This window comes from Nestor notabilis, unplaced genomic scaffold, assembly GCF_000696875.1.
Source record: "Nestor notabilis isolate BGI_N333 unplaced genomic scaffold, ASM69687v1 scaffold3737, whole genome shotgun sequence".
In the NCBI taxonomy this organism is placed as follows: domain Eukaryota; kingdom Metazoa; phylum Chordata; class Aves; order Psittaciformes; family Psittacidae; genus Nestor; species Nestor notabilis.
The window spans coordinates 1-17526 of NW_009935953.1; the positions used below are offsets into that span (position 1 = coordinate 1).

The following is a 17526-nucleotide window of genomic DNA, read 5'->3' on the forward strand; positions in this document are numbered from 1 at the left end:
AACTTCACCTGACTGCCATGATTTTTCAATGCTGTATACTTTCTATTCTTCTATTAACAAAACTATTTTTCCTGAGCAACAAGTGCTCTAAAATACACCCATGTTCTATTATTGCATTTTATTCAAAGCAAAATAAAGTTATACACCATTTTCTATTAATAATATCCATTTGCCTTACTCATACCATCTGCTAGAGACCTGTTAGATCTTTCTATACACAATGTCTGCTACAGAAAATCAAAAGAACTTAACAAAACACTAATCTCATAGTTTATCAGTGTAAGTTAAATACTCTAAGTGACTCGGGATTGCACACGAGAGTAAGTTTAATTTAATATATTAGGTCTCCTTTGGGTTTTAGGAAAACTGCGAAGCTCAACTGTGATTCTAAGCAAGTATGATTTATTTGCAATTTGGTAATACAAATATTTTTATAGTACTGACCTTTTGTGTAATAAAACCAATTCTGAAAAAAATACGGTGCAAATCCTGAGCGCAAGGTAATGCAATAAAGAATGAGAACAGGGATTCTCAGATGCAGTGACAGAAAACAGAATTTTCTCTTTCTGTTTGCAAAAAAAAAAAATAAATTACCTCACATCATTTTTTTAGAGGCCTGTTTGAGAGAACATCTGGAAAGCATTCCACAGGAAATCAAACCTATATTAAATACATTTTGCAGGGCTCTGTTTCCTTGGACTGACTTTAAGCGTGCATACTGTGGTTCTGTCTTCTCGGCTGCAAAGAAAACACTTCTCTGAGAATCTTCTACAAAATGATAGGCTCAACTGTCAGTCTGTGATTTCTATCAGGGGTTGTTGTTAAGATTTCTATTTAGTCTACCTGTCTCTGCACCAAAGCTCTCCAATAAAATGAACAACTCTAATAGCTGCTTTCCGAGGACTGTGAATCTGTGTATTTTATTTCATTTCCTTTATGCTGTTTAATTTGAAGCTTCTAAATATAAATGACTGTCATGTTTAAAGATGTCCAAGCCTCACAGTGTCTCTTGATAGCATGTTACTCGCGAAAGAACTAGTGCATTACGGATAGAGGTGTGCTCACTTCATTAGCTGGGCAGACAGGAGTGTCTCTGAATTACAGGCTGGAAACCTAAGAAAATCATTGTCAGTCTCGAAAAGCAAGCCAAGGAAATTAGCAGCACTGCAAGTCCTTGAGTGTGCCACTGGATGCTTAGGTGTTTATTAAGAACTATATCATGAGTACACACTGAAAGGATGTGGTTCCAAGTACCTGAGAATGACGTCCATGACAATAATATTCTCTGTAACCACTTGAATAGACTATAATAGACTATTGCTGGCACAAGCATGAAACTGCTGTAGAGTTTGGAGACAGAAAATAATCTTAAAAGGCCAACAAAAGTTCTCTCTTTACAAGAAAAGTTTCTGTTGGCAGATGCACGGCCAGGATCATCAGGTTTCCTAAAGTTTTTGCATAGGAGAATCCCTCAGTGGCAGTGTGGTACATGTGGTGGCATTCCTTAAAGGAATAGCTTCATGTGCCCTTGCCATAGACCTGGCTGAAGGAAAGAAAAGGTGCCCAATGTGTCCTTGCACTCAGTCATGCAGGGTCTGTAGGCAGACAGTATGGCTGAAACTCATCCTGAAGCTACTCTAAAAACTTGTCCGACAGAGAGTAAGACAACAAATATAGAAACAGAACCACAGCAGGTAAAAGCAGATCAGAGTCTCTTTTATGTGAACCTTTTTTTTCCATGCACAAACCAGCCACATCAAGCAGCAAGTTCTGGCACTACCAAACCAATATAGCATTGATCTTATTCAACATGTTTTACTTGGGTTTAGAACCTAGATGGACATATAATGCTCGTACAAAAAGCACTGATTTGTACTGCAAGATTGGGAAATACACCATTTTTACCAGTTAAGGATGATGTGGCTGTCTTAAGAGGGTATTTTTGTATCCACTGTCAAAAAAAGCCTGAACACAGCCACTGAGACCTGACAGCCTGTGATATATCCACATGTTTACAGCAGTTACTCTGAAAGACATTGCCCATTCTGAATATATTTTGCAATGCTGCATGATGGCCAGTTACTGAGATGTATCTCCAGCATATCACAATGCCTAATTAGAAATGGGAGCATCATAACTGAGAGGACAACCACTGTAGTTTATGCTCGAACTGGAACAAAAGAAAGTGAACTGAACATTCAAATGATATGGTTTTAGTTTAACAGAGATCTTAGTCATATGTGCTTTACAATAGAAAAGATTGCTTTAATGGTTTATGGAATGTGCTTGAATAAACACAGTGGTAAGCACAAGCATGTGAATGTAAGGTCATCTATTAATAATCTTAGGAAAGGGTCACAGTCAGCTCACACAGAAAATCTATATTCAACAGTAAACACACACCAGAAAACTGTTTCTGTGTCCCTTGTTTTAAAGCCAGCAGATCACCAAAGCATGGGAAACAACCACCACCTCCGCTGAGAAATCTTTGCAAATGCTGGTACCTTTACATCTGCTTCCACTTCACAGTAGTTACTCCATCAGTAACACAGTAGTGCTTACAATGTAATGAAAGCAATGCAATTTCTAGTCAGTAAACACTAAAATGCTAAAATTTGAAAATACGCATGTGGCTGTCACTTGCTCTGTTGAGAAATAAAGTTTTATTTTTAGTTCCACTGCTTACATTTTCTTGAAGCTATTTTAATAGATGAACTGCCAACAGAAATATTCTCTCACTGAGGCCTGATGCAGAATGATATAAATAACCTTTACGAAGTCCAGCGTAATGCAATGGTAAAATCAGTTGACATCCTTTTAATTAGCACTGCCTGAAGATTTACCTATCCAGAAAAGGAATAGTCAAATTCATCCCTGGAATAAATCCACTGAAGTCAATGATGTCAGAGGAAGTACGTTGGGAATGGACTTGATATAACAGCTCTGTTATTCACACTAAACATACAACAGCTTCTTGTCTGTAGCATATATGTGATTTGAAGTAAATGCTAAAACACTGTGTGACATATACACCCTTTCTCTGCCCCCGAAACAGAAAGTTAGCCAAATGTTACTGGGTGTACATTGAAAGGGATCAAAACCCTTCTCTTCACAAGATTTAACAGATCAGTGGGTGGAAACTACTCATGCAAATGGGTGGATGCTAAATTCCTCTCTACAAAAATCTCTCAACGAACAATTCAACAAATCAGCGGTAACATTACCCCTACTGGAAACCCATCCAGCAAAGCAATTAAGTACTTGCTTAACTGTAAGAACATGAGTAGCTCTGAATTCAGATCTTTATTAAAGTTTAATGCCAAATTTAACTTCCCTGGATTTCAGTATTTTTGACCAAACATGGGTGAAACTGCTTAATTATGTAGTTAATTACTTCCCCCTGAAAAATTAACAAAATGGGTTACATTTGCCCTGCTGTAACCCCCTTTCTGGCTTGTCTTTCTTATCTGTAGTCTCCTTATTTCTTAAAACTATACAAGTAGTTTTCCCTTCTCAGAAGAAGAAAACCAGGCTTTTCAGACAAAATGATATGCAGTGACACTGTTGCTCTCTACAGCTATGTGACAGGAGGTTGTAAGCAAGGTGAGTGTCAGCCTCTTCTCCCATGTAACAAGCGATATGACTAGAGGAAATGGCCATCAAGTTGTGCCAGGGGACATTTAGATTGGATATGGGGGAAAATTTCTTCACCAAAAGGGTTGTGAAGCATAGGAACAGGCTGCCCAGGGAAGTGGAGGAGTCACCATCCCTGGAGGTATTTAAAAGACATGCAGATGTGGCACCTAGGAACATGGTTTAATGGTGGACTTGGCAGTGTTAACAGTTGGACTCGATGATGCAATGGTCTCTTCCAATGGAAATGGTTCTATGATTCTATGAAGGACCACATTTGGATCCTACAGGTGCCCCCAAGTTCCTAGAGCTAAAGTTTAGTGGTGGTGAGAGTACTTCACCCCACTAAATTGTGTTGTCTAAAAAAGGGACTGACATGGAAGGCAAGGTATCTAAATATAGCCTATAAAGCTCTAATCATTTGTATCTAAGTTTATTTTATGATTGCTGTACATTCACACACATGTACTTTATTCCCTCTTTCACTTTTTCAACCTCGTAGAACAGTTAATAATAATATTGCCACAGTTTGTTCTTAACCTTAAAAGTTAACCTGAAAGCACTAGCAGGAACCTCAGCCACATCAGGAACACTGCCAAAGCTACATCATGCACAACAGAAGTCATCTAAATCAAACAGCTCTGACTGAATGTTGAGCCATAGGTTGTGTTTTACAGATAATGGGCACAAAAGAATTATGCTCCCTTTTCGTGGAGACTGGGTTTCAGGAATCAGCAGAGTTCTAGCTGACTGAAGAGATGCCACTTGGAGAGATTCAAGCTTGCCTGACAAGGGACCTCAGCATAAAAGATACTGTCTAGTTACCACTTCTTGGAGCATAAACCCCCTGTGAGGCTCTCTTCATTGTTAAAGCACAAAGCAATGTGAAGTAGGGTGCAGGAACAAAGCTGAGCCATTTTTCTAATTACTATATCCTTGTGTCTTTGCTTCTTTTGGAGAAACGTCAATCACCCAGCAAGCTTTTAATCTTCAAGACCCTCTTAAGCACAACACAGAGAGTATAAATGAGGACTGGCCAAGCAGATCTTGGCACAGCAGAATGAGATCCATCTACACTTTAATAGGGACAAAGCAGTCTTGTTTTGCTGGGTGTTCTGATTTTTGGATTCCAAAGGGATTTATGGATGTGTTTTAAGGAGGAACTGCTTGATTCACTCCGAGTTTTATTCAGAGGGAAGAAATTTAAAATTACCTTCATTTACAGGGGGAGGTGATAGTAATACTCTGTCTGTTTTACTCTGCTAATGGAAGACATCAATGTAATGAATCACATAAAGGACTAGAAAGGAAGAAAAAATAACATGATAATGCAGCATTTTCTATCTTTAAATTGCCTTGACTAGAAAGGGTTTTGCTTATTTTGCAGAGACTGCATTAATATTTTTTTCCAGGCTAGCAATTCCCCACACACATACTCCACTACACCATCATGCTTCCTCTGCAGAGCACACCAGCTTCTGTCCCACCTCCCCCCAGATCCCATTGTTTGAATTTTCTGAACTGCCATCATCCTTACCATTAATTCATTAAAATGAATTGATATCTGGGGTTTTTTTCACTTAAATACACACAGTACCTCCAGCAATATATACATATATATATATATGCTTGTATATATATATACATATAAAAATCATTCTTCAAGTTCAGGCTATGCTTATAGACATGAGGTGTGGGCATGCTGCAGTATATGGGCTGAAAGGGAGCTTTACTTTTTTTCCTATCCCACTTGGTGTTTTGCAGTCACAGGAGCCTTCCTGATGTCACGCACAGAGAGAGCAGGGAGGATTTGCAGGTAGCCTGAGCTCAAGCTAACCCTATTATACTGCAGACATCCTACATGTAGTGCAGGGTGAGTCAGGCAGCACATGAGGTTTTACGTCCACTCCCCGACTCAGTCTCCAAACATGCAATATAGGCATAGCCTGCATGTCTCTAGAAATCAAGAGTGTCCCTGTTTTAATGTCCTTAACAGCATTACAAAAACTATGTTGTTGTCCTGGTTTTGCATACCCACAGCAAAACAATCATCTCAAGGAGCTGCCAGACTGCTTTGAGTGCCAAACTGATATAAATACCCTGGAGGGATGCAAATCCAGCTCTGTTATACAAAACTGTATAATGTTACTGTATAATGTCCTTGATGAAAATATCTACTAAGTGTCTTTATAACACATAAAACTAGAGCCAGTCTAAGACTGAGCAGTCAGGCTTAGTAGCTGGCCAAGTGAATTGTAACCAATATAATCTGCAAGGTTCAGAAAGGGAGGTAGCACCTATGTTTTCCCTCTCATTTGCTGAATTACAGATGATCACTGGACTGTGGCAGAACACTGAGGGAGGAAAAGCACATACACAGAGGAGCAGCTGAGGAGGTACTGGAAGTGGCTGTAACAGAGAATTCAAATGCAGGAGAGAGGTGGTGAAACTCAGATAATGACGGGGAAATCTGGAAAGGGAAAGGAAAGGAGACTAAGCAAGGGGAAGAGACATGAGAAAAAGGTAAGGGGGAAGTGAGAAAAACAGAAAAGAAGGAATAGAAAATTTGAGGAAAAGGGCATAGTTCTTCTTCCCTTTTTCCACACATCCTATTAGTGCATTCCTCCCTACTATCTGTTAATGCTGTAACTGAAGAAGGCTCCCTCCTAACACAAGATGCTGGGCTCCCCCTCTCCTACAGCAGGACAAAAAAGGCTGACTGCACATTTATAACATCTCCTCATAGATTTGCCTACAGTGTTGAACCACCCTCCACTCTGGCAAATCTTATCCATGGGTGTGTAGGGTTTGCAGCCACTAACGGTGCTTGTTGCAGGAACAGCCCAGAAATCTTACAAAGGGAACCACTTTTATGAACAGGTACTGGTATAAAGCACTTGCAGGTTAGCACATGCCTTATGGAAAAGGATCACAGCTACAGTGACTCCCTTTCCATGGTAACGTATCATTAAAAATGTTCAACAACATTTAAATAAGGAAAATTAATTTCTTGGCAAGTTTCTTATGTTTTCAGGAAGCACAGCAAGCAGCTGGGCTTTGTTCTAGCTTTTACTGTGGATGAACACTTATGCACTGATGAAAATGTTTGCGTATCTTCACCCAGTGTTCTTACATCTGTAGAAGCATATACCTTTCATACAGCATTGAATGGGCGGTTGCAACAAGATTTTGACTAGTTTCTGGTCACCTGTCCAGTCTGGAGGTTAAAAAACACCAGTGAAAGCACATTTATAAAGATTTAGCATTCTGAATACACAGTGCTGAAAATATCTTCGTTGTATTTTTAGGGACATGACCCATCTACCGAAACCTAACAGGACATTTTGTTATTATCCTTCATACATTCCACGAGGAAAAGTTATTTAAATGTATGATGCAACCATTTCATCTGGGTTTCTTTTCAGTATCAAATAGCTATAGCCAGCAATGTGTGTTTTTCAGAGAACTAAAGGCAAAACATTAATCATATTTATTTTAGGGGGAAAAAAAAAGGCCCAAGCACCTATCTGCTGAATTAGTCAAGAAGTACTTTCTGGCTATTTTAAATTAAAAATGAGCCTCAATGATTTGACCAACCATTTTGAATATAGTAATTATGGAGGACAAGAAACATGCTGTTACTAGATTCTTACATTAGCAAAAAATGCCTCATGTTATGCTACCCTTCTTTTCAGACCTTTGCAGCATGTGACTGGATTGATACTATTCTTTTAATAACTAACATATCTGTGTCATTATCATTCTGGTCAGTGCCTTCTAAAGATATCCAGGAGACAGAAGATTTATGCAAATTCAAACCACAGATTATTAAAAAGACCAAACTAATGAATCACACTTTCATTACCCAAAGAAAACAGTATCTGAAATACTGTCAAATGTGGTGGTGGCAAAAATGAAGTGCATTGCCTTGAATGTATTTTGCAAGCCTGCCAGTCAACTTTCTGAAGTTTAATTGGTGGCTGAAGTGATCAGAACAGGAGGTTCCACAGAGGTTTGAGTTACTCCAGGTCAACATAATTGGTGAAAGTTTTTGAAAGTACATTGACTTGCCTTAGAAGCTTTATGTTCGTAACAAAAAGTTTAATCTAATGGCTTCTTTTTGTTCTTTTTTGCTTTTCTTCTCAGTGAGCATTGACAGGCACGCCTGAGAGACTCCAATTGGTTTCAAAGCTGGATATGGACTGGGATACAAGTCGAGGCAGCAGAAAAACGATAATGAAACTGAACCATTCAGTATTCTGACAAAGCTGAAAAATTAGGACTGTTTACATAAGCCAGAACTTATTTGCATTTCCTGACATTTCTAGTCTCTTTTCCCCTCAATTGACTGTTTATGTTATACAACTTAGAGAGTAAATAATGAAAGAGTAAAAATAAGTGTCCTGCCATCTCAGTTAGTGGTATCTGCTGTTTGGCCAAATCCCTTCCCTGCTCCTAAGTGTTACAGATTCAGTGATATATGCATCCAGGTCAAAGCTTTTAAAGAGCATCCAAACCCAAATATTTCAATACTTGTTTGCACATGTCCAGCTGATATTTTATACAGAGCATGGGCAGATTCAAACTTTGCATTTCTAAGCAATATTCATAAACCATTTGCGAGTGTTCTTCCAGAAACCCTTAAGAACTTGTCCCCCTTGTCTTAACTTGCATTATGAAGAAGCTTTGATAGATGTAATAGGCACACAAATAATAGCTTCTAAATGACTTGGTTTCACAGTAGGCAGAACATATTCTCAAATTATTCTCCCATTTAGATACTCTTTCTGATTTCAAAATGAAATAGAAGCTATCAGAGTTGGAATACTACTGACTAGTGCTTTTAATTATTCTTAACATTTCTGGAATTACTATGAGGGCTGATATTTATCAGTGCCAACACTTTCAATAGCAGGGAGGAGGATCTCCCTTTTCTCTCCTCCCCTGCTCAAGACCCTGTTCTCCTGAAGGACAAGGGCAACAAATCACACCAACTCCCTTTAAGTGCACAGGTCACAGAGTCAAAGCGTCTTTCACCATATTAAGGATAGGCTGCAAAAGCTCTGCTGATGATTCCTCCTCTCCATGTCAGGAGAGAGGGAAGGTATTAAATATACTAACAGTTTAGACAGCCCAGGAGCTATTAACACCTACATGAGATGACTCTCAGCAACACACCAAGCTTGCTTTACCTCCAGCTGTAGAAGGTGCTGCACTCACTGTGCCCCAGACCACACTGGCATTTGCCCACCCGTTCCCCCATACCAGTGCTGCCCCTTGCCCTCACAGCCAGGTCTCACTGACCCTTGGAAGAGCCAAACATTTAGTCATTTTACAGCAAATGAAGCCACAGGACGGACCTGTAAAGAAACCATTTTCACCCCAGTGCTGGCTGTGACTTAGAACAGTGGGAGCAGAGATTTACCAGGCTTTCCTCTGCAGTGTTGCAATGGAGAAAGCACAACACCAGACTCATAAAGTCAAATCAGACAAAATGCCATTAAAAACTTAGCTGCTGAGACAACATTAGATCAAAGCTGACCAAAGGAAAACACAGTCATGAGACAAGTAATGGCATTAATTTAACCAAGTAATTCCTGAACACAGCCTGAATAATAGCAAATCTTCCTATAAAATCCTCTCTCCCATTTCATTGGCACTATAATGCAGTGGAAGTTTGGCAGAAAACACAGTAAAAGTACTGCAACTCTACTAATTAACAGGACCTGTGTATAGGGAAGTCAATATGTATAAGCGAAAAGACTAATGGCACAGCATGGAAATGGAAAACAGGTACCCGAGACCACATGTATCCAGCTTTCACAAATGCAATAGCATCAGCTATGAAGGTGTTGAATGCAACTCACACAACTAAAATGAGATCCCTGCTCTGATTTAAATATGCTTTCATTTGGGTCAGCAGGAAACTGGCTCCAGATTTCCTCTAAGCCATCGAGGGTAGGGCACTCCATACCTCCTCACCCCTGAATAACACCTGGGCACATCTGGGGTGCTACAGCTAAATATTTAAGATCAGCAGTAGACATCTCATAAACAAACTTTAAAGTAAATATTCCACCAGGCATATTTAAATATGTACTAAGATTTATATCATATCTTCAGTGTCTTTGACATTTCACAATAGTGTTTATTTCCTTACTTGCTAAATTCCCAGAACTGGATGATCTACAAGGAATTTACATATTAGAAATGAGCAAGACTCTTGGGCATAACTTCATAAATATGACATTAGCACAACAACATCCTAATATAAACATACACAGTGCTAAGGAGGAATAAAGCATTTCCTAAGGGCAGAGGAGGTCCTGTATGCCACTGCACGAGTGCTGCGTGACAGCCTGCAAGGAGCTCACTGGCGGTGAAAGGACCCAGCCTGTCCTGTGAAGCAGCACTCTGTGCTGCCTCCCCATCCTGAACATGCAGAGGAAAGAGGCTGGGAACTGGGTCAGTGAATCAATGACCCTCCAGTTGTATCAGCCCAGCACTCTTGTCAGGGCAGGGAGATAAAACAATTCCAAGGCCAAAACAGCTCTGTGAAAATAGAGGAATGTAGTCTACAAATGTGGACTCCTTTTTTTCCCAATGAAATAAAAACCCCACGAGTAGGCTATTATGACCATTTATAAAGTCCAAACGCAGCTTGTATTCACAATTGTTAGTGCCCACACTAATTTACAATTACAGCACAAATTAAAACATAATTTACAATTACAGTGCAAATAAACCCCATTATAATGAATCATTTTTCTGTCACCTGGTCACTAATGGGACACAAAAATCATTCCGAGGCACCATTTCATAGAGACACCTAATGAGAAAATCTTTCCAACAAAAATCCTGTAAAAAATAAACTGGGGGCTTAAAGATTCCTCCGTTAAGCGGGGGAGCAACTGTGAACAGTTCTGGAGAAAGCACACACTGTAACTAGATGCAGGCTTTTGTTAGTCTGCTAAGGATGTCAGAGGCGTTTGCTTTTTACCCCTGACTCATCCTTTTCCCTACTGGGTATTCTGACCCTTAGTCCTGGCAAATCCAGCAGTACCAAAAAGTTCCTCTCTGGTACCTCATTAATCACTCCCCTGCCATGTGCTATCTTACCTGCAGATGTAATTCTTCTTGCAGGATTCTTGTAAATTCAGGCAGTTTGGTTTCTCCCTGTCCTCATATGAACACACAGGAACAATAGTCTGCCGTCTCCTTTCTGTACAGGCTACGTCTCGACAGGAGCAGAAGAGCATCCCGTAGCTGTGCTTTGGGGGGACTTTGTCAAAAAATAGCCGGAGGGCCTTATGACACTTCCGCTTGTTACAGATTTCATTAGACGTGCTGCTGGTGCAGGGGGTTATGTAAGCAGATCTGAACCTCTTGCAGGTATCATTTAGGTTACAAGCTTTTGCTGCATCCAAGCAATTGTTCCCCTTTGTAAGTACTGGCTCCACTAGAAAAAACAACACAACAGCAGTGAGAAACGCGGCACATTTATATGGTGGTTTGATGACTTTTTTGTTTGTTTCACTGTCAATGAGATCCTGATTAATATATTTGTTACATGTAAAACTCTCAGTGCCAGAAACTGTGAGCAGTCCTTATGTTTCTTAGGGTAATGGTTTAACAAGTGAGCAAGAGCACAGGCATGCTTTAAGAACAGAACGCTGGCAAATAAATGACCATTGCACCGGGCAGGCTGTACTTCATCTTCTTTGTAGCAGACATGCAGGATGAAAACAGGGTGAGACTTAGCCTCACTAAAGAGCTATTAAAACCACTGGTAAGTTGGTAGGGATACGTTTAGCCAATCACACAGGAGCATAGAAGGTGGGATACTGGCTGGTTTTGTACAGCCCTGACGTTCCTTGACCAGTATAAAAGACATTCAGTGTCTACAACAAGTAACGATATTTAAATGTAATTCGTGTACCCTGCAGAATGTAAAAGCCACATGCCTCTTACTATAGCTTTTGAGGTATGAGAACAGCCCACCCAGGCAGAAAGGAAAGCAGGTGTAGCCCCATGACTGCGAGATATCTAAGGCCACCCACAAGGCCTGTAAGCTCCGCACTTAGTTAAAGACACTTACATGAGATCTATAGAATGCCACCTGAACCCTGAAAGTTTTATGAGTTTACAAGTTTTGAGGAAGCTGATGTAGAATTAATAAGTAACTGGAAAAAGGCATTTTAAAACAAGGAGTATGTCTCCGCTACAAGAAGTTGCAGAAAAAATTAAACTCAGATAAAAGTTAAGACTATAATTACACATTTAATTTTGCAATACTTTATCCAGATATTAAAACCCAATATATGCTTTGCTTGAAAATGAAGGCAACTGGTATTAGAATGCAAAATTCAATTAAGAATAATCATAATGCTGCTTTGGATATTAGGAATGCCAACATCACAGGTCTAAGAAAATACATTAACTTCCCACTGCTACAGAATTTGCAAGCAGAACAAAACATTCTGCAAATAACTAAAAACTGCACTGAAACCTCTTAGGGAGATTGGCCAAACATAAAACATCTCCAGTGACCTAAAGCCTTGTTTTTCTAGACATTCCAGCTTTTCCTAAAAACTCTGTCCAAGGCCCCTCTACAACTCAATGCCACTCCTCTGCATTCTCCTACTATGCTGCTGCCCATTCCCAGATCAGGACATCAACCTTTTCTCTTTTTCCATGGCAGGAAAAGAAGATGCAGCTTGAGGGATGTTCTGCACTGAGGTACTGCGCTTGTTTGAACTGCCCGTGTCCAGGATGGGCCTTGGGTACTAGCACACACTCAGCGTTATAGAGACATATACATATATATACACCTCTACTCCTCCATGTGTCTTACCTATCCAGGAATAACGCAATGTATAAGGAGCACTAGATTTGGTTTTGACTCTACTAATATGCTTCAGCTACATTCAGGAGGTTCATACACCTTTGTATATTTAACATTCACACTCCAAGTCCTTCCCAATCTCAGTTTCTTGCACAATAAACTGCAACTTTTTGCTTCTTACCTTCATAAATTACAGAATTATAAACATGCAGCATTTAACAGAGCCAAGCATTTCTTTCAATAGCAGCCTCCCACAGTTTAAGCAACACCAGATGCAGGAGATATCCAAAATACAACCCTCTCAGAAAATTGTAACACTTCTACATAATATGTTTTACTACATTAACATCCAACTATAATCTTAACTATGAACTCACAAAGTTTTTTTTAATACAGTATATAGAATTATATGTTTAGTACAAATATAATTACTATGTAATCCGCAGGGCATATAATTATGCAATATATGAATAGCACATGCTAATTACTGTGTGATTGCAGAGTAATTACATGGTTATTTGTGCCTGGAGTCAACTGCTGAATTCCACTCTTCAAAACAAGATTCTGTGGAAGAGCTCCGAATGGGGCATTGCAATACGAACAGACATCAGCTTGCTGTGGGATATATTATAAAGCATGCTTTAAAAAAACACCAAGATGTAATAAAACACCTCTTTGCTGATATCCATAGATATGATTTCCATTAAGGGTCCAAATTGGAGCAAATGCTGCTACAGAATTAAAAAGCACTGCGAATATGAACACCTCAAAAATCAAAAGAGACAGGTTAATCAATCTCTTTAAAAAGTAGAGTAGAAGCCAATCCACTGACAGCGCAAACAGCACTGAAAGGTATCTTGGATGAAAGTTGAATTAGGCGTAAATTGTTCACAAACAACAGTTACACATATTCATATCTTTCATGCAATTTATACCTACCCAAGGCTCACATTCCTCTACATGTCAACTCTGAACATGGACCAGGGGTTTTTTTGGTTGTTATTTAAATTAGCCCTGGCTGCGACATGCCACTTGCCTTACCTATTTTGACACATATGTCCCTAGTTATTGTTTCTGGCATATTTATCATCACATTATACAAACTATTTTACCTTTTGAAACCAAGACTACATACAACATGTAAGAAAGGTGCACCAACTGCATTTGAATGACATGAGACTGTCTAAACCAGCTCTTCTCAGAAATGCCAACTAGTCCCAAGGTTTTAAGCCACGTTTTAATGCAAAACTTGCAATGCAGAACACACTCTATGCTTTATTGTTACACAAAAGTACAACATAATTATTCCTGAGTCCTGTGGTCGCTACAAACAGTTAACCATACTGAGAGTGTTTCTGAGGGTTACTTACGCAGCAGTAATGCATAAGGTCAAAATCTCACCCAGCTTCTGTTCTGCAAAGCTTAAATTACTAAGACAGGCAGGAGTTTGGCTCTTACTAGGTACTGACTACGTTAAGAACAAACGGATCTAATCCAGAGCTACTTTTCCTGCCAGCATCCTTTGGGAAAGGTCTGTGTAAGGAGATCCTTTTTCAGTTTCCCCCCTCTTGGGGCACTTGGATATGGATGGAAGGAGATCTAAGCAGCAGCCGGGGACAAGTAACAATTCCTTCCCAATCACCATTTCCACACCCAGAGCTTCCCCCTCCCAAGTCTGCTTTGCCTTGGGCCCATTCTGGAAATCTCTACCAAATCATGCAGCTCTCCACTCCTGCCAAATCACTGCGGACTCTGAGGTAAGTTACTTCCAGGCAGGTGATAAGTGATGCCTCATGCCTGTGTGCAAGGCACCGGTTCCCACCCATGGCAAAGGGCCCATTAGCAGCTGTGAACTGCTTTGCTGCTATGGGTGCTACCCTGATGTGGTGCAGGCAGAGTCATGGAGCTGCTGCCTTGGTGGAAAAGCAGCAGCTCCCAACATCCATACAGTTGGGATGCCTAAAAACATCCTCCTATCAGGCAGTTTGCTGTATGCTACATGCCAAAACTCTGGAGCAGCAATAATTGGCTCACTGATACTAACTGACCTCTACATGGATCACTGGCTCACAGCTCTTCTATTGTACATGTAACACGTGCATGCAAGGTGAGATGTTCTTTCTGATAAATTTTCCCCATGAAAAAGCAGGCCTATACCTTACAGTATAAGGTATAATCACTTTGATTTTAGTTATCTCCTGAACCCTCCTCTCCCTGGCCCAACACTGTTACAGATGCAGTGGTTCTGGACTCTTATTCCTACACAACACCGGAAAGAGCCAGCCAAACACTCCAGTCTTTTATCCAGGGATGTTTCTGAAGTTTTAATAGGGCTTCCTCTGCCCTGTGTGACCTTCCTTATGCTTCACCCTCTTTCACAGACTCTTCACCTTAATCTTTCATCTCTCTTGCATTTCCATTTCTATTTCATTTCTGCATCTACTGAGCCTTTGGCTGTCTCCTCAACTCCTGTTAACCCTATGGGTTATCTCAGTGGATATTGGGAGCTTCTTATTCATGCTCCCACTAGATGGAAGGAGCAAAAGGACTACTACTTGTTCTATAACATTCTTACTAAACAGCAAAATGGACACTTAGTTTTCCATTTTCTTACAGCACATAAAAAGCAATTTACTGAAGCTGCTATTTAAAATTACCTTTACTGTTTGCAAGTAATTAGCATTAGTAGGTTTTCTAAGTGTTTTAGTGAAGGGAATGCTGTAAAGAGAGCAATAAATGTTAATGTTATGGAAAGCAAAATTACAAAGTGGTAGAGGTTACCACATGGGTATGGGCCTGCTCCAACACAGACACAGAATATGGCATATAGGAACCAAACACTGACCAGAATAAAGAGGAGAACCACGATCCAACTTTAACAAAAGTACTGCCATGGGGTTCACCAAAGTACCTCCACTTTATAATAAGAGCAGATTAAAAAATAAGGAAAGCATGGGAAATATTGTCATCTGCATTTTAATGGATTCAAATAAGCTATCATTTTCCTGGACAAATTATTTCTAATCCCAAATGGCAAAGAAAAAACGAGTCATCCCTGAGAAATCATGAGACTGATATACATACATATTATTCTGAGGTTCTACTTGTCTTCCTGCCTGTCAGCATTCAGAGAACAGTCAGGCCTATGTCAAACCTTTTCCATAATCATAATAAGCAGGTGCTTTACACCTTTAAAATTAAAGCTAATACATTCTCAGCCATAACCAGGGCTTTCAGAGTACTACAGAATACAAGATATGTGTTGGAATTACAGTCACTGGCACCAGGTGACAAGGATGAGGCTGACTCCTGTGTGCAGAAGGGCACAACCCAGGGCTAGAGCAACACAAGGACCTAAACAAACAAAACTGAGACTTTAGGTTCCCGAGACCAAAGCTGGAACAAAGACCTGATCAGTCGTTGGTAAGACAAATTCCACAGGTCCCTAGAATTCTTTTCTGAATGCACCTACAAATCTATTTGAGGAGGTAAAGACTGTCTCCTGCCCACGACTACAGAGATAAACAACATCTGCATCGCTTAGTAGGAACCAACAGACTTCATTTGGAAGTGTTCATCACTCAGCTACCATGTTATGAATAACTGCTACACCCTACGTCTTTTTCAAAACATCCTGGCCCTTGTTATTATGAAACTCCACTGATTAATCATCAGTTGGGATCTAGAAGGCTTTGGTTCAATGCCACCCTTAACATGGAGACTCAGCACCACTGTTCTCATTTCCCAGAAGGGTTCTCAAACCATCTCACTGTAAAGTGTTCTCAGGAAGGTGCACAGTGCATATTGCAAAGCACAAGAGAGAGCACAATGCTTCAGGCCAAGGATGAGAGCTCTCCCTGGGAGACAGACTGCTGGGTTCTGGCCTGCACCCAGGAAGGAGAGTTATTTTTCTTACAAGAGCAATGACTGGAAACCAGGATTCCCTCCCTGAAAATTACTCCTTTAATTGTAAACCTGTGGAGGCATGATCCCATTTGTGCTCTCTTCTTTTAATCCCCTCTAAAAACCATAAGCCTTTCCATACCACAATTCCTCCCCTTCCTTTCAGACCAAGCTACTGCCTAATCCATAGGGTACCCTCCCAGGCTTTGTGAAAACCCACAGAGAAGAGCAGAGAGCAAAGGCATCCCACTTCCTCAGACTATTCTGTTTGCAAACTTAATGACTAAAGCATCATGACATCTTCTGCTAGGTGCCCATTAAAACACAAGCTGCTCTCTACTCACGGAAGCATACATTGATTGCTACATGGACAGATGCACCTGCCTGAGGCTGTGAATCTGGCCCCTCGGGTCCAAAGTCCTCCAGCAAATCTGTTTCTGTATTTCTTATTGTCCATCCACACATTTATTATGTAGAGGTTTTTGTTGGTTGGGTCTTATTTTTTCACATAGTATTCCCCCTGCACTTTGCAAGGGTTCTGAGCACCTTGCGAAGGATTTTAGGTATCGCCTAGAAGTAGGGGCTCCTGACTTTGAAGTGGATAAATCTATCTCTTGGTCTGTTCCTGGAAGTTTAATTCTACTAAGAAGGCCACAGGCCCTATTTGCTGCATTTTGCATTGCCCAAGTTCAACATTGAATCTGAGCTCTATTACTTAGCAGGACTCTTGTCTCCATTTACAGTTAGATCCTGCTACCTTTAGTTGACCATTTCCTGGTGCATTTCATAGACACTGCTGATAAGGAGTACAAGAGATTGCAATGTCTATGCTGGATATGTGTTGATGAAAAAGGGAAGAAATGGTGTCTTAAGATTTCCTTTGATACTTTCACTATTTTCTGGGCAGGAATGAGGACAGGCTGAGCAGAAAACTCAAAGGTGGCTGAGCCCTGTAGGTTGGCCGAGGGACATCTGCTCAACTTGCACGTTGTCTAAGAGGAAAGCCTTATAACCCTACAGTGAACTGGTTTTTGTTCCACAAGAGCAGCGAGGGAGAAGAAACCCTGCTTCCCAGAGCTAACAACATTGTGGTCTGCTGCTGAAATTCCTTCTGTCTTCACTTACAGAAATATCCTCATCTATCA

The 17526-nt window shown here is 40.3% G+C and overlaps 1 protein-coding gene across 1 annotated transcript in view; it reads right to left on the reverse strand.

Moving 5' to 3' along the window:
• Window positions 1-10748: 10748 nt before the first annotated feature.
• LOC104408467 (GDNF family receptor alpha-1) overlaps window positions 10749-17526 on the reverse strand; it is an 87491-nt gene continuing 80713 nt past the window's right edge. Inside the window, exon 4 of the mRNA XM_010018084.1 lies at window positions 10749-11092. Within this exon, the coding sequence (XP_010016386.1) occupies window positions 10749-11092 (344 nt within the window). The remainder of the gene's footprint in view (window positions 11093-17526) is intronic.